The sequence below is a fragment of the Teleopsis dalmanni genome, chromosome 2 (assembly GCF_002237135.1).
Source record: "Teleopsis dalmanni isolate 2A chromosome 2, ASM223713v2, whole genome shotgun sequence".
Lineage (NCBI taxonomy): Eukaryota > Metazoa > Arthropoda > Insecta > Diptera > Diopsidae > Teleopsis > Teleopsis dalmanni.
In genome coordinates this window covers 46,829,477-46,855,223 of record NC_051847.1, presented here as the reverse complement: position 1 = coordinate 46,855,223, position 25,747 = coordinate 46,829,477, and the positions used below count along the sequence as shown (strand labels likewise).

The window sequence follows — 25,747 nt, the reverse complement described above, 5'->3', positions numbered from 1 at the left end:
AAATGCTGAAAATATCTTTTAATATATGGCATTTTGGAAAGTCTTCAAAGAAATTAGCTGGAAGGCAATATGAAGAATACTTACGAAAATGTTTTATATGAGTACCTGAAGTTATACTTGGGAAATGGAATGAAGATATGCCTCAACAACTTGTCAGAAAATATGTTAATAACTTTCTTCAGTAACATAAAAATAAATAAAAATAATGTTAAAAGAAAAATAGCATAAAATATGCAACGCACAGGTAACATCAAAAGTTGGAATTCAAGTCATGACTATGATGATACTAACATTGATGTTGGCGGTGATGATGATGACGATGATGGCATACCGTATCTAGCCTTACATTAATTTGTTCAGCTGCGATGTACAACAAGAAGTCTGCGTGATTGCGAATATATTGTTGTCAAGTTGGCATACGAACTGAAATATGCAGGTCCAAGCACAAGGACACGTTTGGCAATAGCAAATAGTATAGTGGACAATTGTCATACAAATATGTGGGCACAGGATAAATATGTTTTGCACATATACAACTTCACTTATATGCAAATGTTTGCCCATATGGACAAGTTGGAAATTTGTAAATAGAGCTATGTAAATTAATGCTGATATGTTGCACTTGTAATGTCAATATTTGACAAGAGGGCACAAATTTTATTGTTATTGTCTGCAAATGCGAAACCCTTACGACAATTTCATATGTTATACAAAGCATTGTATTTTATGCAATAAAAAATTAAATATTTAATATACATATGAGGTCAATGTTAAAAGCTTTTTTGTGTACATTGTTAGATCTAAGTAATTCTTCAGAGTAATAATTTTTTTAACAACATTCTACTCTATGTAAGTTTAATATATTTGAAAAGTTTTGTAAACACATACATAGATTAGAAAAAGTCAAAAAACAATGCATAAAAAATATTAAATTTGTAAGGTTGTTTTCTACAGAAGCTTCGTATGTATTTTTGTAGTACTTTTGTTATACAGTCAAACACACACCTTCTAGTTTCTTTTTCATTTTTAATACAGTTAGATAGCACTTTGACTGTTGCGTACTTTATCGTGTACGGTTGAGCCAAGTTGAGCACTGACTGCATGCGTAAGTAAAGTTATATGGTTTACTTTGAGTTGATTTTAATTAGCATGATATATCACTAACAGTTGTATATCACTAACATAAAATATTTAGAAAAATAATATCATATTGTAATACGCACAATTTCACTTCCTGACTTAATTGCGTTAATAAATTGTTATAATATTTTTGTTTTATTTTTTTTTTGAAAAAGGAAGTAGAACTATAGAAGGTTTTCGAAACACTAGTACATTATAACATATAAAGTTTTATATTGACACAAAGCTGTATTATTTAATACAGCTTATTTAGCAATATGTATACATTTATTATCAAGTATTGTCAAATATTTGTCAACAGTGGTCTTTTTGAACATACTTCTTATATCTAATTAATCGTAAATAATTTTTTGAGAGTACAAGTACTAACTTTGATTAATTGACTTTAAAAATCGAATTTAATAGGTCACCAATATTAGTAATTAATTTAGTATTGCTCCTTATCCGAAGATTTAGATGAACTCTAATGGTAATATAAAATAATTTATGTCCAATAAATAATAAATAGCTTTTATTAAGATAAATTTCATTAAATGAGAGGATTTTGCACAACGATCTATAAAACTATGAATGGAAGTTACGATTAGAGTAAATTTCCTTTTTGGTGAGGTAGAAACTCAACCTATTGTGCTTTGTAAAAGTTCATGCTATAATTCTTAAGTTGTTTTTATTAAGGTGCCGCCTGCAATCTTCAATCGTTTTAGATTGCAAGTCCCTATAAATAATTTTCATTGTGACGTTTTTCGTGGATTGACAAAGTATATGTTTCCATATTGTCCTCTTATTGATAAAGATAATGCAAATTATTATAAAAAAGCTACAAAGCATGTATAACAGTATATGAACAGAAAAAACTTTTTAATTTTTTCAAAAAAAAGTTAATTAATCTTTAATATCTATAACTTACACCATCGTGACATACAGTTTAAGAAACTCTGTTCTGACGGATGTATCGAGAGAAAAGTTCTTCGTAAGATCTTTGGTCCTCTAAGAGTTGACGAAGACTACAACATACGAATGAACCACGAGCTATACGAGCTTGATCACGACATTGATATAATTTAGCGAATTAACATCCAGCGGCTTTGCTGGCTTGGTCATGTCGTGAGAATGAATGAAGATACTCCATCGAAAATGGTGATGCAGTAGTTGTTGGAAAAAGATGTAGATGTAGACTGTGTCTCCGGTGGAGTGATGAAGTAGAGGGAGCACTAACTGGACTTGATGTACGAGACTGAAAAAGACGCGCAAGCAGCAGAGGCGCTTAGGGAGACATGCTGCGTCAGGCCGAAACTCGGTAACGGGTTGTTATGGCCAAATAAATAAGTAACGTATCACCACAAACTCATAAAAATTCATCAAATTTTCGGAAAATATCACAATTTCTGAAATTGTCACAATTTCTTTAATATTCAAACTATTCGTTAATATTATTTTACATGACCTGCCTGACTTTTCTATTACTTTAACAGCCTTTTTACTTGTAGTTATTCTATTACCAAGCGCAATCTGTTCATAAATGTTTTTCATATACATATAAATTTCATATACCTATGCATGTAGTAACACCGTCGAAGACATTCCTTAATATATGTATTAAATATTTCATTGTACTTTTTTTAATTCTTTTCAAATTTTTATTTCTGATCAGGGATTATTTTTTATACAAAAAAATTATCAAAGATATTAATGAAACGCAATGAATTCACAAAAATATAAAATATACTAACATATTAGAGCCAATACACATAAAAGGGCTAGATTCGTTAAAAAAAATGTGTCAAACATACTAATGTAACGCAACCAATACACAAAAATTGTCTTATTCTATATAAAAATTTCCAAATATACTAATACATCATAATATATACACATAAATGACTAAATTCTAGCAAAAAAATTGGGAAATACACAAATGTGATGCAACCAATATACAAAAATGGACTTATTCCATGAAAAGTTTCCAAATACACTAATGTATCATAACATATACATAAAAAAATTGACTAAATTCAATCAAAAAAATTGTGTAATACACAAATGTGTTGCAATCAATACACAAATCATACAAGATTTGACAAAAAAACTTGTCAGATATATCGCCAATATATATAGCCAATATATCGCAACGAAGATATAGAAACAAGTTCGATTCGTTAAATAAGATACAACGAATGAAATTCTAAAATTTTTGTTATTTTTTTATTGCATATATAATAATTTTAAAATATATTTATATATATATAAGCATTATTATTATTATTTTACTTATGTGCTATTATTTAGATATTCTAACCTCTCAATCTGCTTGGAAAATGGTTAAATCAACAATGAATTCACTTAAATATACCTTAAATACATGTTTTTCAATTTTAATGAATATGATAAAAAAATGTGTATTCATTTAGTATAATTACCATAAATTCTGTCTGAAGGTATTTATTTTTAACTTTTTTATTAAACGCAAAGTTTACACAAGCAATTTTACCTTTTTCCTTAGAATTTGATGGCATTGCCGTCGATGCGGCTTAAATTAATAAGAATATATGCTTCGCATAGAATGAAAAAATACATTTCTATTCAATTACTCACCCTTTTGCACAAGCACGTCATTATTTTACACATGTCTACATATACATCTAAGGTGTATATATGTATATACCCTTGTATCTAAGAGATACACACTCATGTGGGTGCACATCTTTTCATTTTACGCGCTTAAACTTCTGATCTGCTTAGTGTCTGCGGGCAACAATTTATATATATTAAATGATATTTGTGTTTTTATAAACAAAGCGGAACTTTTAATGTCAGCTGAGCTGCAAATAATAGACTTAATTATGATGATGAAGTAAACAAACTAAACGGAATTGCTGAACTGCTAATGGTTTTAGTATAAAATATGTTATTTGAACACGAAAACTTGTAAGGAATTGTTTATCTTACCTACAAAGGATGTGATATTTACATGTTGTATTTCAGCACAGAACACAAAAAAGTAAGTGTTGTGGAAATTCAGCTCATAACTAGTCCAACTTAAAATAGGTTCATCATTTATTATCTTAATTTAATACTTCATTAAGGCTTATCCCTTAATCAGCTTAACAACTAATATACAATTAATTAGTACACGTAGTGTACATTAGTGTGAGGTACACTAGTATTTGTATACTGAGTCCTTTCACTACGTTGCTTTCGTAAATTTTGAATTAATTCGAAAACCAGGCAATTAAAAATTTGCTGCATTTTCGTTGTGAATAAATTCATTTGGTTTTCGGTTGCCAAATTTTGTTTTTAGTCTAAGTCGGTGTGAGTTGGTTGCTAGTAGAGATTTTCAGCTGTAAATTTTATACAACAGCATTCTGACCAGAAGGATGTGCTTTGGACTGCGTCACAATAGCTCTCTAACTGTATCTATTTCATATTAAGTATCCAATGAAATATGCAAATGCAGACAAATTTCAATGTAAGGTTGATTTTGTCTCAGATTCATACTGCTTTCTATTGTTTTGTATGTAACAATAGACACAGCAGTACGAATGCTTCAAATTCTGTTAATTAACTAAGATCAACTTTACTGATATTTACACTGCTATATTTATTTAAATTTAAATAGTTTTTGCTTCAAATGAAAATTTGTTTATAAAGCAAAAAACTTAATTACATCAAAATTCTAAAACTCAAACATTAAGAATAATAAAACTAATTTTATGTTAAATACTTGCGGAGTAGTTTAGAAAAGTTTTTAGAAGGACAATATCTGTCAATTTAAGTTTAAAACTAAAGAAAATTGCGTATTATATAACACAATTAGAAAGTAAAAGAACCTAAGACTGTCACTGTTACCCCAGTTTTATTTATGTATTTGTAGTAAATATTAGTAAATGTTAGTAAATTTTCAATAGTTATGTTTGACGTGGTCTAAATGAACTGTAACCTTTCATTACGTGGAATATTTTATTTAAAAAAAGTATAATTAAATAAAGTTAATACTAAACCATACTTTATTCTTTTCTGGTGTTATTTTAAACCATAAAGAATGTGAATTATGTTTTATAGTCGGCTCACAAACGAATCACATGGTTCCAACCTATGCGAAGAGAATCTGCAAAATTTTCATCCGTAGAGCGCCCTTCTTGAGTACATAAAAATGATGCATGTTTTATTAAATATTAGGCTACGAATGCACCCCGACCTAAAAGATCTATTGTGTGCCAAGCTATTTTTTATACTTACCTCAGTCATATATCTCTTACTAAAAAACCAAGTAGGTCTAGTTTCTCTAATGACTGCACAGACCACTATGTAACTAAAATTAAATTTTGTTTCTCAGTAGTTGCTATTTGAAGTGTGCTTTGTGTGAAGGTGCAAAAACATACACTTTCCATTACCGGAAGAATTTATTGCCTGTGACTTCGGAACATCTTCAAAATCTCTTTCATGGTACATGCTTACAAAACATTTTGCTAATTCTAACTTAATCAGATAAAAATCTAAATACTTATTCCACCAGATTTTAATCAACGTCCATTGACTGTCATGTTTGCTTCAATCATCAGAAACTGTGATGCGTGACTCCTTTATCATTTAGAATGCCTAAATTTCTATATAACCTCTAAGTTAAGTAAACACGATCAGATTTTTTGTTTAGGAATTACTTAACTGGGAAGTTTTTCTCATTTAAATAAATGATATAATGTTATCATGATATCATATCAATGATGCAATACGAGTACCTCTTTCATTCTACTGAGCCCAGTACTACAGTTTTAACAGTTTGAAATTTGTTGCGATTCAGTTGGGTCAATTATTTTCAAATACTGTCAGATAAGGTGGAATCAAATTAAAATAAATAAATAGGTAACTAGTGTTAGCTGACGAAGACGCATATAAGTAATAAATCTGTTACGATACCAACTTAGAGTGCGAGTACATAGTATGTAAGATGTTTATCATTTGCAATATTTACAAGGAAATTAACCACAATATTAATGACAAAGTTCAACCCCTCATAATTGTTTCCTTGATGCATGTTTCCTTACATTTTCTGCAATAGTCTCTGCTAGAGATATTTAGTTTACGCTTATGCGTTGCAACAATGCAAAGTCATGTAACTAGTGTCCTGTATCTCACAGAAGTCTAAGTACTTTGCTTATTTGGTCCTCTGCTGGATAAACGCCAATTTTAGTAATATTGTCAACCATTTCATTGCCTTCTATACCCTTATAACCAGGAACCCAATATATACACAGCAACGTCTATAGGTCAATCCAGGTATAAAGATTAAGAAGTTTATTTTGCAGTTAGTTATCTCTTTCAAAAAGGCATGTTTAGCCGCTTATTTAAGAACAAATATTTCTGCCTGGAGCAGACTACTGTAGTTAGGAAATAGGGAATAATTTATAGAGTCTACCTAGATCGGTAACAAATGATAAGATACTATTTTATATATGATACGATTTATTTTATCATTAATATACCAAATTTCTAAAGATGGAGAATAGCCCACGTATTGTATAACATGTATGATATAAAAAACATTGTATATTTAATTTTAAATAAAAAAAAAACCTCTAAGTTTTTCATAAGTTTTAAACTTTTTCTTGTTTGTGTCGTAAGGATCCATAAAAATTGTCATGTAATTTTAGTAATAAAAAAATATATAAAATATACGTTTTTATTGCACTCTTTAGTACATAGCTATTAAATAGGAATTGGCTTTGAAGTTTGAAAAACCATTAGAATTGGTTTGAAACTTTACTTAAAATTATTTTTATTGGTAAACCAAATTGTAGTTTAATTTAAGGACAAACTTTTAAGTGCAGATAAAGGTAAAGAAAGTCATCTTTTTTTTAAGCAATTCCAATTAATTTCACTTTAGTTGGAAAAAAATAAAATCAACACAAATGATTTTTAAATTGAAGGTAAGTGATATATCATTGAAAATAAGTTCGTAAAAGTTTTCTATTTCATTTTGCAGAACAACAAATTCCTTTTATAATTTTATCAGTAAATCCAACAATCTCCTTAATCGCCATGGAACGAAATACACAACTAAAATGTGAACCAACAATAAAGCAAATAAAGATTTAGTTTAATCTCTTGCGCGGGTGGTTGGCGGTAGATTATGAAAGAAGCTTTCCAATCTCTGCTATACTTTTTAATAATGCAAGCAATAAATCGATTTGGTCATTATGGATTCGATGAACTTTATCAACACGAGCCAGACAAGTGCACCACTCATACCACATCCGAGACAAGTTGTTGGTCTTGGTCGTGACTTGTAACTGGTGCGCGTGGTTGCTGTTGGGATAAATGTGCCATTGACTACGACCATGACTGCAAATATAAATAGATACTTTATACAATCTTTAGAAGATTAGCTGCCAATTTCAACCAAAGCATTGTTGGGATTGTTGAAAAAATGTATACGCCTATTAGAGGGCAGAGTAAACAATTTAACCACAGAAAGTGTCAAGAATTTAATTAATTTCTTAATGAGTTTCTATTCAAAATAAAATGAAACTTTATTTTATTAATAAATTAAAATGTAAAATAAAGAAAGTCTTTATTGGCACTAAATTAAGTTTTTAGTAAAATTTGATAATAGAGAACTAGGTCTTTTGTTAAAAGTAAAATAAACCAGTATTTAATTTTTATACTCAAGAACTCAATGAATTCTGATTAAATTTAAAATTTTATTTAGAAAAAAGAAAATATAAGCTAATATAAAAAATAAATTTAATTTATTTAATATAAAAAATAAATTAAATTTATATAAAATAAGCATTTAATATTTAATATTTAATTTTTAATATTTAATATTTAATATTTAATTTAAAAAAAGAAAATATAAGCTAATATAAAAAATAAATTAAATTTATTTAATAGAAAAAATAAATTAAATTTATTTAATAGAAAAAATAAATTAAATTTATTTAATAGAAAAAATAAATTAAATTTATTTAATAGAAAAAATAACTTACATTTATTTAATAGGATAAATAAATAAAATTTATTGAATAGAATAAATATATAACATTAATTTAATAGAAAAAATAAATTACATTTATTTAAAAGGAAAAATAAAGAACATTTATTTAATAAGATAAATAAGTAACATTTATTTAATAGAAAAAATAACTTACATTTATTTAATAGGATAAATAAATAACATTTATTGAATAGAATAAATATATAACATTAATTTAATAGAAAAAATAAATTACATTTATAGGATACATTTAATAGGATAAATAAATAACATTTATTTAATAAGATAAATAAGTAATATATATTTAATAGAATAAATAAATAACATTTATTTTACAGTATTAAACAAAAAAAACGTTAGTTATTTATCCTATTACTTATCTATTTATTTATTTATTTTATTATTAAAATAGATTTCTTAGCAATTTTTTTTATATTATTTTTAATATGCAAAAATTACTTCCATACTCTTAAATAATTATTTGGATATTTTTACTCATCAATTTTAAATATAAATACAGAAAATTCTAGAAATAAACTCTAACATATGGGTAACAGAATTACATTCCCTGAGTTCATCTATCTTTTCTCAAGCATGTAACAAATATTTATCCAGGTATTATTATTTATTTGTATATAACAATATTTTCAAGTAAAAAATATATACACTGCAAAATATGTTTCTAAGCACATTACCTGGCAGTAATGTTTATAAACTTGTAAAATGTGTATAACAACTCACAAAATAAAAAAAATATTAAATAAATCATCTACATAAAAATCAGTAGAAAATCTCTTGTGAAATAGATTCTTCTATAACAGAAAAACAAATAAATTCTGTAAACAACTGGATTACCAAGACAACAATGTTAGTGTGCTTACATGCAACATGAATTTACGTATCATTGTATACTTACAATAAATATTAGATTACATATATTTTTTTTTATAAAAAATTTTGTAAACATTTACAAATAAAATTATTAGAAGAATTTCGCAAAAAAAAAACAAAGCTTCTAAACATAAGCAACTGCATATAATTGTAAAATATTACTCATACGCCCCGTTGCTCCTTCAAAGAATATATTGCATCTACATATATATATAATATATTTTTTAGAATCTTATTTTGGTACATCTCTTGGATTACTTTTTTGTACATTTATTTTTATATGTTACTTATGTTATTCTCAACATTTGTTATATATTTTGTAACATCAATTTGAAATCTTTTTACAATCGTACAACGAGTAAATCCCTGTTTTGATATTCTCCTAATAATGTTTTGGTATTCTGTTTATGTGCTCTTGAATACGTATTATTTGCTAAGATTTATTTTCAATAAACAAAATTCACAGCCACACCAGAGCACGTCTATTAATTCCCACTTGTTTCCACTTACATATAGAATGGCATTTGAAGTAATGTGGTAGTAAAATATCGCCACCAACCCAGATACATTGAAACTCTATCAGCGCACAAATTCATAAACATTGTATGTCACTCAGCAGGGAGCTTGGGTGTGGAATAATGTCAACATGCACACTCTACAAGCACTTACTCTTTAAGTTATTTGATTTTTAGTTATTCTCAAGCATTACCACTAAGCTAGAATATTTATATTTTTTATTTTTTTTTTTCAATGTAGAAAATCAGTGGATGTACAATAATACAAAAATTAATTATCTAAAATAATTTATATACATGAATACCATATTACTGCAAAAAAAAAAAAATACTATAAGTATAAATACACTAATTTTCAAAACTGGTGGCATAGAGCTATCTAAATGTATGCTTTAGCTAATCCGCAAAATATAGTCAGATGAATGCATGCCCAATCGTAAGAATTTAAGTGTATAACAAAAAATCCATGAAAAAAGGTGATCCTGCAAACTGCGTGGAATCAGTCTTTTAAATATTGCATATAAGGTTTTGTCAAATTTACTATGTGAAAATTTGAAGCTGATTGATCCATATCAATTTGGCTTGAGACTTGGCAAATCAACCATAGAGCAGATACTCGCAGTGCGACATATTCTGAAGAAAACACGAGAAAACTGAATTGACACACTTCATCTAATTGTCCATTTTAGAGTCGCTTTTGATACTGCGACTAAAAGCACTCTTTGTACCGCTACGTCTTAAATTAGTATCCCAGCAAAACTTATACGAAACAAAACCACTAGTTCTGTTTGAATCGAGACCTCCGTTTGAGGTTTCAGGCAAAGTACTCCTTGCCGTGAAATTCCTGTAATCTAATGTTGGAAATGTTATTCTCAGCAGTAATATTAACAAAATGGTAATAATAGGATTTTAGTCGTACTAGCACAATATTCTATTAAAGTCTAATGATGTTTGCGTATACTGACAATATTAATATTTTCGACTTAAACATTCACTCCGTCAATGCAGGTTCCGATATAACCAACGTAAATGAGTCTTAAAGTAAATGAGAAAAAAGTAACACAATTTCCTAAGCATTATTTTACTATTGGCACCAATAGGCACCTATAAGATCGAAGTTGTGAAAGACTTTATTTATTTGAAAACTAGCGAAACACCAAAATGACGTTAATCTAGAGATTCAACGAAGCACTACTCTTACCAATAGATGTGACTTCAACTAAGTAGGCAATTGCGAAATAAAGCCCTCTGTCGACAAAGAAAAATCACGTTCTACAATTATTTTATCATGTCTGTTCTGCAAGGTGTAAAAATTTAGACAATTATCCACAGTGATTCTTATACGTTAGAATGGAAATTCGTTAGAAGGAATAATAAGCTGTACAAACTATGCCTTGACATTGATATAATTAAGGGCATTAAAATGTAGCGGTTTGGCTGACTTGATCATGAAGTGCGTATTGAAAAAAATGCTTCAGCTTGAAAGCTATTTAATTCGTTACCCGCTAGTACAAAACGCGGTAACACGCAGAGAGACGCCCGCATCATTAGTGGAAGTACGAGGTAACCAACGATATTAAGACACACGGTACTTAATATCGTTGGTTACTGGAAGAAGTTACTGAACGCGACAAAGACGACTCAAATCTGTTATAGCCAACTAAATAAATAAGTAAGTCTGAATAAAATTATATGTAATATAACATAAATAAAATATAAAATTAGCATAACAGAAAAAAAACATACTTTATTTACATGTATGTTCATGTATATATTATATTTGCATGACAAAAACACAAGGCATATGCCTAACTAAAATTGTAGCTAATAAAATTGCTACATGCACAAAAAGCCGCAAACACATATACTTGCAACATATACACGCAACTATACGTGCAAGTACATGAAGTAAGCACTTTAGCGTCGTCAAGTGTGCGTTGTGTTTAGTGTCGTTTATCAAATGCAGACAGTAAACCTCACATACAAAGAGCAGCATATGTACGTATACACACACATACACTTAGATTATTTCTCAAAAGTAAAAACAAAAATGAACATTGCCATAGTTGGTTGACATTTATTTTGCTGTTGTTGCGTTGACGGCTTTGTTGTTGCTGTTGACGGCGTTGTTGTTGTTGTTAATATTAAAATAATAAACGCGCTAAAAAAATAACAGAAATATTACCGATTTGTTCACATTGAGAATTTGCTTAGTGGATTTTTTTTTTTGTTTTTTGTATGTACGCTTCATTGCTTCTAATGCAGTTTTCATCCGGTTCTTTTTTAGTATTAATATCCTGCTGTGAGTTTACATATGAACTCTCCAAAGTATATTAATGTATCATTTGCGAAGCAGAGCACATGGGTTCAACATTATTCAGTGCGATGTGTGTGTGTGATAATTCATAAATATTACACTGCAAAAATTGTAATGAATTTATGTTGCTCATTTATGTGTATATCATTTGTAAAGAAATAAACAAAAAATTAATCTGTTTATTAAAATATATATTTCGATATTTAATATAATTTATAAATTACGAAAGTATTACAATAATGAAAAATATTTTAATTAAAAATAATTTAATAATTTAAATGAACTATAGAAAAATTTAATTTTAACTAATTCGATAGAAACTGAAATATAGAAAAATATTTTAGTTTAAACTAATTCAATAATTAAAAGAAATATAGAAAAATTGAATCTTAACTAATTCAATAGAAAATTAAATATAGAATATATTTTAATTTTCACTAATTCAATAGAAAATGAAATATAGAAAAATATTTTAATATTAATTGAATAATTAAAAAGATATGTAGAAAAATATTTTAATTTTAACTAATTGAACAGAAAATGTACATAAAAAGATTTTTTCAAAAAAAATTTTTCTATATTTTATTCATAATTTTTAGTGTAGTTAGCAAGCACTATCTTTTTTTTAACATTGTGAATTTTAAATTTCTTTAACATTAATTAATTCTTATTTTAACTTTAAATGTTCTCACAGAGCTTTTCCGAAATATTTAAGTTAATAGAGTATCTCCCTATAATTTGATCTATTTTGTACCTAACATTGCCATTACTAACATTAATAGATTTTGTGGCCGGAATTTTTCAAAGTATGGGATCAACAAAATTCTACGGGCATTCCAATATACAGATGTCAAAATCTTGCCAGATAACTGTTGCGTTTTAGCCCACTTTGAGCAATGATTGCCTGCTGCTATTTTCTGTTGACTGCCCTTTTAATTTGGAGTCAAGTGGTACATCCAAGTTTCTTCCATTGTTACATACCAACACACAATATTCTTCCTGTATTGCTTGAACAATCAACAGTTTTTAGTCAAGTGTCAGCTAACGCTAACGTCTACTTTGAAAAGAGCTTTCCAATAGACAAATTTTTATTTAAAACAAAGCTGATATGTTCTTTTGTAGGCTGTAAAGTGATAGCTGTTTTCTACAACTTCACTACACGATTTGCCAAAATGATTTTATGGACTTTGTTGAGGTTTTCCGGTATCACTACCTCTTTTGGGCGCATTCGACATCATCGGTACTTATATGGCCGTGTTTCAAATCCACAAACCACAAATCTATTTGTCCGTTGGATATAGGCACATTTGCTATAGAGGGTTTCAGCATTTTAGTTGCATATCCGTATAATCATAGTCGTTTGATCATGTGCGCGGTTCGCCAACGTTCGGTTTCTAATTTCAAGGTATTTTTATGTACTTTTCGGTCGGCTTATTTTAAACTTAAAATCATGGGAATAGAACATGCTAAGCGCTTCATTGTCCAGCGAGTGTCAGGTAACTAACCAGGGGTGCCACATGGAGGCTAGATCTCTATGTTGTTTTACATAGCGTTCTATGTCGTGGAGGCCTAACACTACGGTGTTCAAAAACACAATGTATTGATACAAAGCGTCAACTAACGCCCCATTGGAAATGAAATTTCTGCCGGTACAGCCACGTGGAGGCTATACGACAATTTAGATTGACGATGACAAAGATTGCGCTGCCATTTTCTAAGTTCAATGCAATCAGACATATTATCTTGTATACACGCCCCTAGCGGCTCGCAAGCCCTTATTGACTATTTTCGACAAATTGTATAGTTTTTCAAATACAGAAAGTGAGCATAGATGACTAACCACATCTATTTATTGTTTATATAATATATATTATATATATATATTGTTTATCAGTTTATAAATATTTTATCAGTATTTTCGCTACATATTGGAAATTAAATTCCTTAATTACTTCACTTACATATGGATTTAACAAAATTAATCAGTTGATTAATCAATATTAATCAATAGTTTAAAACATTATTTCGAGCGTTAATTAGCCTGTCAATGCTACAATGAATTAAATACATTTTTCAAGTCAACAGAGAAATAAAACAAATAGATTTAAACTTTTTGTCAGATTTTTTGTAAAAAATATTTAAATAAAAAGTAACCAATAAAAAAATTCTTGCCAACAAAGCTGGTGCTATCATTTATTGTAATTATTTTGAGTAAAATTGATAGCAGTTAAACTTTTAATCAATCGAAGTGAGTATAACCGCCTGAAGCTATGCTACCATTTTTTTTCAGAACTTTTACAAAACTTCCACACACAAATACACACACAAACAAATACAAACAAACTTTTTCATGTACTCTTGACCAACATAAATAAGTAAAAAATATATAAGTAGATAGTGGTATATATAAGTTTATGTGTATGTTATATGCGTGTACTCCTTATGTTTGTATGTTTTTACATGAATTTTTTACAAGGCTCTTTCTCGCAGAAGTTACAACATTGTTATGAACAACTTTGTAAAAATGAGTTTTTTTCGCCCCATAAAAAAGATGAAATAAATTAAAGCCAAATAAACAATTTTTTGTTACGTTTTTACAGCAAAGTAAATTTATTTAATTTTTGTTTTTCTTTCATAACAGGGAAAACCTTTGTTCTACATCAAATAAGAGGAAAACTTATTTTCCATTGAAGTCGTTGATGTTGTTTGGCCTTTGTACTTACTTTCAAATAAATTTCATACAGCCCTTTTTTGTAATTTTCTATTTTAATTACATGTAAGCGGATACACTCCCCGTTAAGGCAGATAACTTTATGGCTTTCCCCGCATCGTTAACTTCCTCATACTTAAGAGTTAATCTTAACAGATACATTATATTTAGCCGCCTTTATAAATTAAATTACAGGTGTTTACGGATTAATGGCCCTGTAAAGAGGGGTCCAAAAGAAACCCTTTGTGACACTTTATTATTTACTCAAAATACTTAATTAGTACGTGACAACGAAGCAGTTTGTTAAATACTGAGCAAAAAAAATTAATATAAAAATAAATACCCGTATATAAGTATATTTTAAACATAAAAAGCTGTTTAAATGTAATTAATAAAAATATGAAAAAATATAGTTGAAAAATAAAAGATTGTAACAGATCTGAAGAGAATTACTCATATGCAGCACCTGGTGGAAATGTTGGCCTAATTAATGTAGTGACAAGAAAGAGATTTCCTAATTACAGCAAAATGGGATTAAGGCCATATTGTACCACATATGCATTTGAAATGTGGAAAACTCAAAGTGAAAAATTTTTTAGGCGGAAACTTTACATATACGACATTTCATTACATTTTAATTAAATAACACTTTGAAGGTTTATTAATGACACACAAATGAAGTTTCATAATTCTTAATTTTCACAAAGAAATGGTGAAATGACTTTAAGCCGCTTAAATTCTCATTAAATGTAATATGTCCTTTATGGTAGAAAATGAAAGTATTCAAGCCATATACATCATTAAATACATACTTGCATTGAAAATAATTAACAAAGAATATTATTCATTTTTTATAAGTATTCATATGTATTTAAATAATGATGAAAATGAGACTCCGTTTAATTAAGACATATTTATAAGCATTGGTTTTCTTTGCATGCCGACTGACTCGTCCTCGAAAACAAGTATATTCGCACTTGATATACGAGACTAAAGCACACAGCAGAAGCGTCTGAAAAGATATGCTGAATAGCTCGAAACCCAATAACGAATTGTTATGGCCATTTAAGTAAGTATTCCTTTGGAAAACTTTATGTAAATGAAGTACATACGTTTAGTTGAGTTCCTCAACTTCTATAATAGCTGTTGAACTACATGCACTGTTTCTCTACGTAGGTTCATATATACCAATGACCCACGCTTGGTAATATGGGTTTAAACACAGCAGGAAAATTTTTCTTTAAGCTGTGATCTACGAATAAGGCTGGTAAATTTAAATCCTAAAAAAAACAAGAATTTTCTGAATACAGCTGACTTGAAAGAATCCATCGATAACCTTAGAAAGGGCAAGATAATACAATCCAATACGTGCAGTGTCACTGACAATTAATGTTTGAAACTGTATAATAACTATAACTATAAGTAAGGACTCGATCCGTTTTATTAAGTTACACACATCTGGTCATATTGTTTAAAGGTCAGTTTGAACGGGATATTATACATGTTATGACTGATTCCTTATAAGTCTTTCAAGAAACATATACCTATAAACGTATAAAGATGTCCACAGACGCACCTAGGTTGACTTAAGTGATTATTTTTCCATATTCCTCAATGTTTTTTCACATTCATTAATATTTTCAAAAATTGGTTCTCAAAAACTACTGTTTGTAAATCGCTATATAAGCCTTTAAGAGTTGTCTAAAGAGACAGACTTAAAACGCAATATATAAAAGTGTGATAGATATTTAAAACATTAAAAACATCACCACACGACTGGTGCCAGAATGACATACTTTTATCTAGAAATAACATTAAGAACATGTTATTGAAATATAATCGCACCAGTTTCTAAAGACCCTACCTTGGGAGTTGAAGGTGATAACGAAGATCTGCACTGAATGAGGAATACTTTAAAGACGACAAAATAAATAGTGATTACTTTTTAAGATTATTTTAAGATTATTATAACTCTTGAGCTTTTTATGTATAATTACAAATACTTTTTATGTAAAATGTACATCACTTTCTATACAATCTATCTATTAAGAATAATAACATTGCGAGTGTCAAGACGTACTTAGTTAAACAGTCAAGAGATAAAGTTTTAAAAATATATGCTTATCTTAAATCACAATGTTACCAAGTTATAGAGGTTACGAATCACAAAGAGATCAGGTCTAATCATTTTCTCCGTATAGGACAAAACATCAGCTATTACCTTTTATTGTGAAATTTTGCACAAAAAATTTAATTTAATTTAATTTAAAATTCGTAGTGTGTAATAAATTAAAAAATTTTTACTTAAATTTTAATATAATTTTCTTATTTTTTCCTTCACTTTTCTGAGTAACACCAAGTTACTGAGCTAAATCTGAACAAAGATATTAGATTATCTTGTGATTTTTAGATACTTCCACTTCAAGATAGTTTCAATATATTAAAAACTAATAAATCAAATTAATATTTTTGTACCTTTAAATAGATTTCAGCCATATATTATAACTACAATCGTAAAAAAAAATAAAATTAATCTTTACATCTATTATTTTATTATTTTAATCTTTACAGCCTCGACATTTATTTTATCTTTTAAGTAACATAACTTGTTATATCTTATATTATATAGTAAATAGCAAAGATTCTATATTAATCTTCTCTCTGACTACTATCTCAGCCTTTCAATTAAATGCAGATAAATAACTTTAATTCAGAGATTGAAATATCAACCAAGAAGAGTAGAAGTACTAGAATGTATTATGTATTTTGTTAAATTGCTTAGAAAGGAGAGAAGTAACCTGGGAAAGATTTAGAAGATGTAACAACTCAATGACAAGGCATTGAAATAAGTAATTCACAGAGCGTAAAATTAAATTATGGTCCATTATTTGCACAATGTGAGCAAGAATCTTCAAAACGACGCAACATCAATCAAAATAAAAAGTTGAAAGCGTTGACGAGACAAACGATTATCCTGTCGTTGATATGCAAATTAACTTTTTGTAGTGCGTCCCATAAAAAGGATAAACATACACAAAAGACAACAATAGCAGCAATTTTGAGAATAGCAACAACATTTAAATTAAGCACAGCAAAATAAAACAATTTATGCGCTCATAAACTAAAAAGCAAACAATAAAATCAACAAAATCCCGACAATAAGCAGCAAAAGTTCAAAGTGAGAAGAACTTCAGAAAGGCGTTAAAGTATCTTTTATTCATGGTGATTTCTTTTTTTTTTTTTTTTGTTTTTTTGCTGCTCTTAGCAACATTGAAACATGAATTCAAACTCAAACGCTGTTAAATGCTAAAGCTATTTGATTACTACCGTTTTTGACAGGAAACTTTATTCATTAGATACAAATTCGGAAGTAAAGACTCAACTCTGTTTTCATAACATTTTCAAGATGTGAAGATGAAATAACTTTAGTTTATTTAAGTCTTTAAATTCTTTTAAAATAAAATTTAAATAATAGTATATATTGAATGTGATTTTTAAACTCAATTATGATAAAAAAAAATTATTTTACCAAAGAAAGGATTTTCTTAGTTGTAAAATCTGTTTTTCAATAAAAAAATTTAATTTTTAATTAATCGAATTTTTGTCTGATAATACAGCTATTCTAAGTATTATCAAATATTCATCATCAGTAATGAAATATTAAACACGTGAAGTCACTGTTTCTAATTTGAGAGGTTCAAAGTTCCAAGCCTACTACCTGTAAACACACAATTATGTACAGACTTATAAGATAACGATTATTTCCAAATCTCACTAATGATAACTATTTGGTAATACTCTAGAAAACTGAATGATCATCTTACAAATTCAATAACTTGGAAAGGAAAATAAAATAATATATAAAATGTAAAATAAAAAATATAATAAAAAAAAAATAAAAAATAAAATAAAAACAAATTAAAAAATAAAATAAAAAATGTAAAAGTAAAGTAAAAAATAAAATAAAATATAATGAAATAAAATACAATGAAATAAAATAAAATAAAATTAAATTAATTAATTAAAATTAAGTTAAATTAAATAAAATGATAAAATGATAAAATTAAATAAAATAAAATAAAATCAAATGAAATAAAATAAAATGTAATGAAATAAAATAAAGTGAAATAAAATAAAATAAAGTAAACTATAATGAAATAAAGTAAAAAATAAATAAAATAAAATAAAAGAAAATGAAACCAAATAAAATCAAATAAAATAAAATATAATGAAATAAAATAAAATTAAATATAATGGAATAAAACAACATAAAATATAATGAAATAAAATAAATAAAATAAAATAAAATAAAATAAAATAAAATAAAATAAAACAAAATAATATAAAATAAAATAAAATAAAATAAAATAATATAAAATGAAATAAAATAAAATAAAATAAAATAAAATAAAATAAAATAAAATAAAATAAAATAAAATAAAATAAAACAAAATAAAATAAAATACAATAAAATAAAATAAAATTAAATAAAATAACATAAAATTATTTAAAATAAAATATAATGAAATGAAATAAAATAAAATGTAATGAAATAAAATAAAATGTAATGAAATAAAATAAAGTGAAATAAAATAAAGTGAAATAAAATAAAAAAAATAAACTATGATGAAATAAAGTAAAAAATAAATAAAATAAAATAAAATTAAATTAATTATAATGAAATAAAATAAAATAAAATAAAATATAATCAAATATAATAAAATATAAAGAAATAAAATAAAATATAATGAAATAAATTAAAATATAATGAAATAAAATAAAATATAATGAAATAAAATAAAATATAATGAAATAAAATAAAATATAATGAAATAAAATATAATGTAATGAAATAAAATAAAATAAGATAGAAATAAATAAAATTTTGATAGAAAAATATAGTTTGAAATTTTTTTTTAAAAACTACATAGTACGCATATCAGACAACAAAGTACCTTTTATCGTTAAACACACTATCCCAACAGATGTTCATTAGTAATAATGATTAGAAGTCCATTGAAATGTTGAACCCTTTTTTGACAAACAAAAATAGCTCTCTACAAGTCCCTCATTTTAGTCGTCGGATAATAATATGCAAAAGCGGTACTAACAAAATTAACGATGAATGATTTTGAAGTAAATTTCGAGAGAAAAATTAGAGGTAATTATAATAACGGTTCCCGATAAAAGTATAAACGTTAAAAATTAACGGCAAACGATTATTAAGAGTTTTTGAAAGCAAAATACCATGAAAAATCTGCAAAATATGTGACAAAAAAGCTAAAGGCGGTGATTCTCAGATTGTGTTTTAACAAATTTCAACAGATTTGAGTTTGAATATATCAGTACATAGCGTAGCACAAAAGTATGAATGGGATAAATATTCAAAACATTTATTGAAGATTAAATATAACCATGAGAGGTTCAGAGGTAACTGTGACTAAACTCAAGTTAAGCACGTGATACCACGATAATATTTGGATCACTGTATAATTTTTTTACTGATGTAGAAAAGCATATATGGTATGCTCAATGATGAGTATATGATAAAATTTTTTTTAAATTTGATTCTAACGTAAATATGGCAGTAGTGATTATTTTCAGAAATAGAAATATAATAGAAATATAAGAAATATTTTCCGAGACCACTGCTGATGGGTATTTGGTAATACTCGAAACAGCTATATAGTCAGCCAAAAATTCAATTATTTAAAATAATATAAAAATATTTTCTGTTGTTGTAGTTCACTACTTTTCAAAACTTCTCTATAAAAATCTTTTTGGTGATGTTGAAGAGCATATATAGTTGTAAGTTCAAAGGAGTTTCTACAATCTGGATGTAACGATTATTGCGTACACGCATTAAACATATGCATTAAACATATTTTTAAGGAGTATTTCGTCTGTCTACATTTATTTGTATTATAACATATTTAATTTACAATCTTAATTACAGTACCATATATAAAAAGTACAATAAAGCAAATATGCCTTCGGCATACGTTTGTCTCAGGAATTTGTGCTCGCACTGAATCAAAGGAAAAATCATTTAAAAGTTTTATTTATAATGGTTTTCTTCCTTTATTTCAGAGGGAGTACACTATTCTACCAACATGGTTGACCTTCTCTTAGCGGTTTACGAATTTCTGATATTTCATGAAATGAAATAAAATACGGGTTTTGCTTTTAAACCTACAAGTGCAATTCAGTTGACACAATTGCAGGACAATGGTAATTGCATTAATGAATCCTTTAAGCATCCTTTCTGTAGAATTCATTCAGGCCTTAAAAACAGAAATTGTGTTTGTACAAGTACTGTATTCCTTTGTGTTTTTTATTCAGAGTATAAGAAAAAATTGAAAGGAATTTAAGAAAAAACACTCAAAGGATTTAAAAAATATGAAAAGAATTAAAAGTAATTTAAGCAATGACACAAACAGTAAAAAAATACACATATAAGTGTTCAGCAAAAAGTACAAGTATTAAAAAGTTCCAAGTTTCCAATGAACAGCTCTCTCGGGAATCTGAACTCAGACGCATAACTGAAGGCTAAGTTTTCTTAAATGTGACTGTGTTTGGGTCAAACTTTTTCATACTTTATTAGAGTCCTTTTGTGTCCCTTTTAACTTTATTTTAGTTATCAAATTTTTTAAGTATTATTTGTGTGGGCTTAAATAGTTAAACTTTTGCTTGTTGAGTTGCTTGGAGGAAAATTGAAAAAATTTTCTAGTTTTAACTTCTGTTAAGCTGGCAGACACTCGATTTGATTATCAAATAAAATTTTCTCGAAATTGCCTTTTAATAGATTTTAATGTTCTTATTTACATAAAACTTTTAATGTAATAAATGCAGGAAAAACAGATTCAATTTTCGTAGAAATTTTTAATGGATTTTACCGCTTATCGTGCTAAACATAAATCGGTTGGTTAAGGATTTAAAGGAATATACTCGTACATGAGCGATGTTCTTGCTTTTTAGGGAAGCACTAGTGCTGAGTATTTTTATAAAAATCTTTAAATTTTATGCATAGTAATTTGCTCAACGTTTGGATTTATCTATTCGAAACATAGTTTAAAGATTAAAAATTGTATTTATTTTTTAATTAAAATTTTAATTTCAATCACTATTCCCATAAGTTTAGAACAAACTAAGTAAGCAATGGATTATGGATTCTGAGAAACATATCATCACATGCACATCGAGACGTGCATGCATGCACATCGAGACCTATCACAAGCAGATATACGTAAAATTGTGGTAAATTTGAGATTAGCGTAAATACAACATTGTATGAATCTCGTTCACATGTACTTCACGAAATAATTTGCTATGGATTCGATTATCTTGCAAGTTCTACATATCAACGTCAATGTAATAATTTTGATAAATACTCAATTGTCGTCTTACATCAAATATAAATTGAAAATGTCTTAACGATATGTATGTTAAAAAACTATAAATAATTATAAACATAAGAGCTTATTCCCTACGAAGAGGTAGGGCTGCAATACATAGGATGCAAACTATAAACTTTAAAACTGACAAATCGTTTAGTGAGTTAAAAGCACAAAATCATATTAATTGAAAGCGTTTGTTAAAATCTTTAACATCTTAATGAAATATAGAACAGATTACAACAATATTATTGAATATAATAACCAGTACAATAGTAAGTCTAAAATTTAAAATAAAGCGAAAATATAATTCTTCTGTACTTTAAAAAAATTATATTATAATAACTTCATTTATATAAAGATTGGTATAAATATTTTAATAAAAACAGTTTTCTTCTTATATTAATTTTAGACTTTAATATGTGTGACTGGACCAAGTCGTTCGCCCTGTTTTTTTTTTTTTTTTGAAGTTATGTTTCTAATTACAAACATCCTAATTTTTAAACGGTATATTGCGTTACATTATTAACATAAAATAAGCTCAAAACCACAGAGTATTACGATATTATATCCAAGTTAATTTGAGATCAAATTCTGTTCGCTCAATGTTATTATCTTGTTGGAATTATAATATTTAAAGACAACGGGTTTACTTGTTGTTGGTAACAATTTTGAGCCGTAAGGTCCTATATATCATAAACTAAAATATGCTTACGTATAGTGATTATCGATTGATCATCCGATCATAAAAGATCATCCGATGTAAACGATATTCTTAAAGTGTTCCAAATGATTACCGATTGATCATCCGATCAGCCCATCTACCTTGCTCTTGACGAAAATATCCCCACAACCGGGAACTCAGAACAGGTAAATGTTTAACTGCGTTCGACATCTCATTCAAAGATGTATAGAAGTCAGAAAGGTAGATGTAAATTGAACTGAACTCCTTGACTGAAACAACTTTACTATATGTATATTATATATTCCTATTACATATATTATTTACTTTCAAACAAGGTATAATAACCCGGAAATCAAATCATCAGGGCCCCTATAATATACATATTTATTTAGTCTATTCGAAAAAACTTCACTGCCTATTTTTCAGCCGCTAGTATAAATGCTTAGATGGTCTCGTATTGAGCCAGATGTCTCTAGATAGAAACTTAGCATTAAATTATCGAAATTGAGAATGGGAATGTTGTAGTCAATATTTTTTAGAATGGAACTACAGAAAGTAAGAAAGGATTTATGACCGTAGTCAATAACCGTTCACTGTAAAGTAGCTTTAAGTTTTAAATGGTCTAGGATAAAGAAAGTATAATCATTTTTCTGAAACTTTAACAAACTACTTCTAAATAGTGTCAGTTTAAATTTGGTTTGTTTATATTTCTAGCAATTTCTCTAAAAACAAACATTTCTCTTAGATAACAATTTCCATTTCAGTAGTATGTTTTTACTACTCCTAATGAACATTTAAGGTGTATTTCAAAAAATCAATTTATTTTACTTAAAAAATTTATTTAACTTAAAAGTTAAATATTATATTATTAATTTATAAAGAGGTTTTTCGAAAAGTAGTGAACAACAACAAAAATTCATTTTTATATTTTTATTTTTAATTGAATTTTTGGCTGACCATACAGCTGTTTCAAGTATTACCAAATACCCATCATCAGTGGTCTAGGAAAGAATTCTTGTATTTAATTATTTGTAAATAATTTTTTGAGACTGCAAGTACCAGGAATCAAACTCGTGTCCTCCCAAAATTGAAGCTCAGAGTCAGAGTACCTTAACCAACTGACCCAAAGCCGTACTTAACTTTTATGTTCGCACATTTTTCTGGAGTTTTATTACTTTGAAAGTTTTATTAGCAAATTCACATTATGAATTTAATAACTTTATTTAAAAGTTATTCATACTGTGAATCACATCTTTTTTCAGGCGGTTCCCGAAGAGAAAATGTATAACATATCTTCGCATCTAAATTTTCATTATTCATTGATTAAAGTAGCTACCATTTCTAACAAAAAAGGGGAATAACAATTTTTGATATTAGCATTTAATTAATTATGAATTTAATTAATTATTAACATTTAATTATTATTACATTATTATTCCAACTTAACTTTGATCTACACAATGTATATATCATTGTCGTATAGAATTATATTTTCCATTTATGTTTTCTATCAAGTATACATGCATTTTCCAAGCTGTCTCTGTCAATCCTCGTCGTTTCTATTCTATCCGCACCAATTTTGTCGTCTGGCTAATCTCTGAAGTGACTGCACAAACAACAACAAAAAATGTGCTCCAAAATAAACAAACCATTAATGAAGGCGGCGGCATGTGAGGGGATATAAATGAATGTCAGTGACAACTCCCTTAACAAAATAAAAACAAAACGATAATTCTCTCATTTAACAGCAGTGAATTGAGCAAAGTTTACTCACACATTTTCTGCACTGTTAATAACTTTGCTGTTATAAGCTTAACGCCCGTTAACTGTACAGTGAGTAAAATTGTTAGAAGCTCTTAAAACAAACTTAAGAGTAAAAATGCTTCAATTATAAATAAAAATAAGATAAACAAAAAAAAATATAAAACAAAATTGAGTTCACCCAATTTCAACTAAAAAAAGGGCAAAAATTCTGTTTACAGCTGCAACAAAACCAACACAACCAACAGCACCAACAAAAGTACGAATTTAACGAGACGCCCAAAAAAAGTTGACAATATAAAAAGTTATTTATTTGCAACCAAAAATAGCAATCAAGTATTGCCAAGTTTTATTCACAAAGATAAAAATACACATTTACACATCGAATGCAAAACTTTTAACTGCATTAGAATAAAAAATGTATAAAAAGAAACAAATGTCATTTAAAAAGGCATAAATAAAAATTGTTGCAGTTGAAATGCTGGCAATTGACAAAACTTTGACAGCAATGAACTCACCTTAAATGGTTTTTTGTTGTCAGCGTCCATTGTTGCTGTTATTGCGGTTTTTATTTTCTTTGTTATTTTGTCTTTCTGTCTATTCTTTTAAGCACTCGCTGTTTAGCTTAATCAGCTTTTATTAAAAAGTCTTAGAACTTGTATTTAATTATTGTAATTTAAAATTTAAAATTTACAATTATTAATTTACACTCTTAAATAATTTTTATTGTTTTTAATATTTTATTTTCTTTTTAAAAAAAAATTATTTTAAATTAATTATTATTATCAGTTTTTTAATTGGAGCAAATTATGGCGCTTATTTTGTCTTTTGTTTTTGCTTTGTGTTTTACTACACGTATTTGTTGTTTTCCTTTGTTTGAAGTGCTGAGTAGCACGTTATTTAGTGTCACGTTTTATTTTGAGAAACTCTTAGAATTTTTATCTGTAGCTTCTACTAGAACTTATCAGAAGCAAGCACCGGTCTGACTTCGAATGAGCACAAATTTGCAAATGTTTGCATATTTATTAAGCCACCAAATATATTTTACTGTTCTGTACTGTTAAGTCGCTGTTAAGCGTACAGCGCAGCACAACACAATTTGTTCAAGCTTAATACGTATAACACTACAATTTATTGGTATTTCATACTCTTCTTCTCTTGTTTTAAAGTTGAATGGAATTATGCTGTTGCTTTCATTCTGTAAAGCGGCAGTATTTTTTGATTTTGCAATGATGACAATGTGAGAGTTTCTAGTTCTTTAGCTTTAGCATTATAGCATTGTTGTTGTTCTTCATGTTAACTGACTGTTAAGCAGTAGAATGTGTTGTTCGTGTTTTTTA

At 27.4% G+C, this 25,747-nt stretch overlaps 1 protein-coding gene across 1 annotated transcript in view; it reads right to left on the bottom strand.

Moving 5' to 3' along the window:
* The window catches only part of LOC119681190 (DNA fragmentation factor subunit alpha), a 64,436-nt gene extending 39,361 nt beyond the window's left edge, over positions 1–25,075 (bottom strand). The window contains exon 1 of the mRNA XM_038094303.1: positions 24,926–25,075. Coding sequence (XP_037950231.1) covers positions 24,926–24,955 — 30 coding nt within the window. The 5' untranslated portion in view covers positions 24,956–25,075. The remainder of the gene's footprint in view (positions 1–24,925) is intronic.
* Between the last annotated feature and the right edge of the window lie 672 nt (positions 25,076–25,747).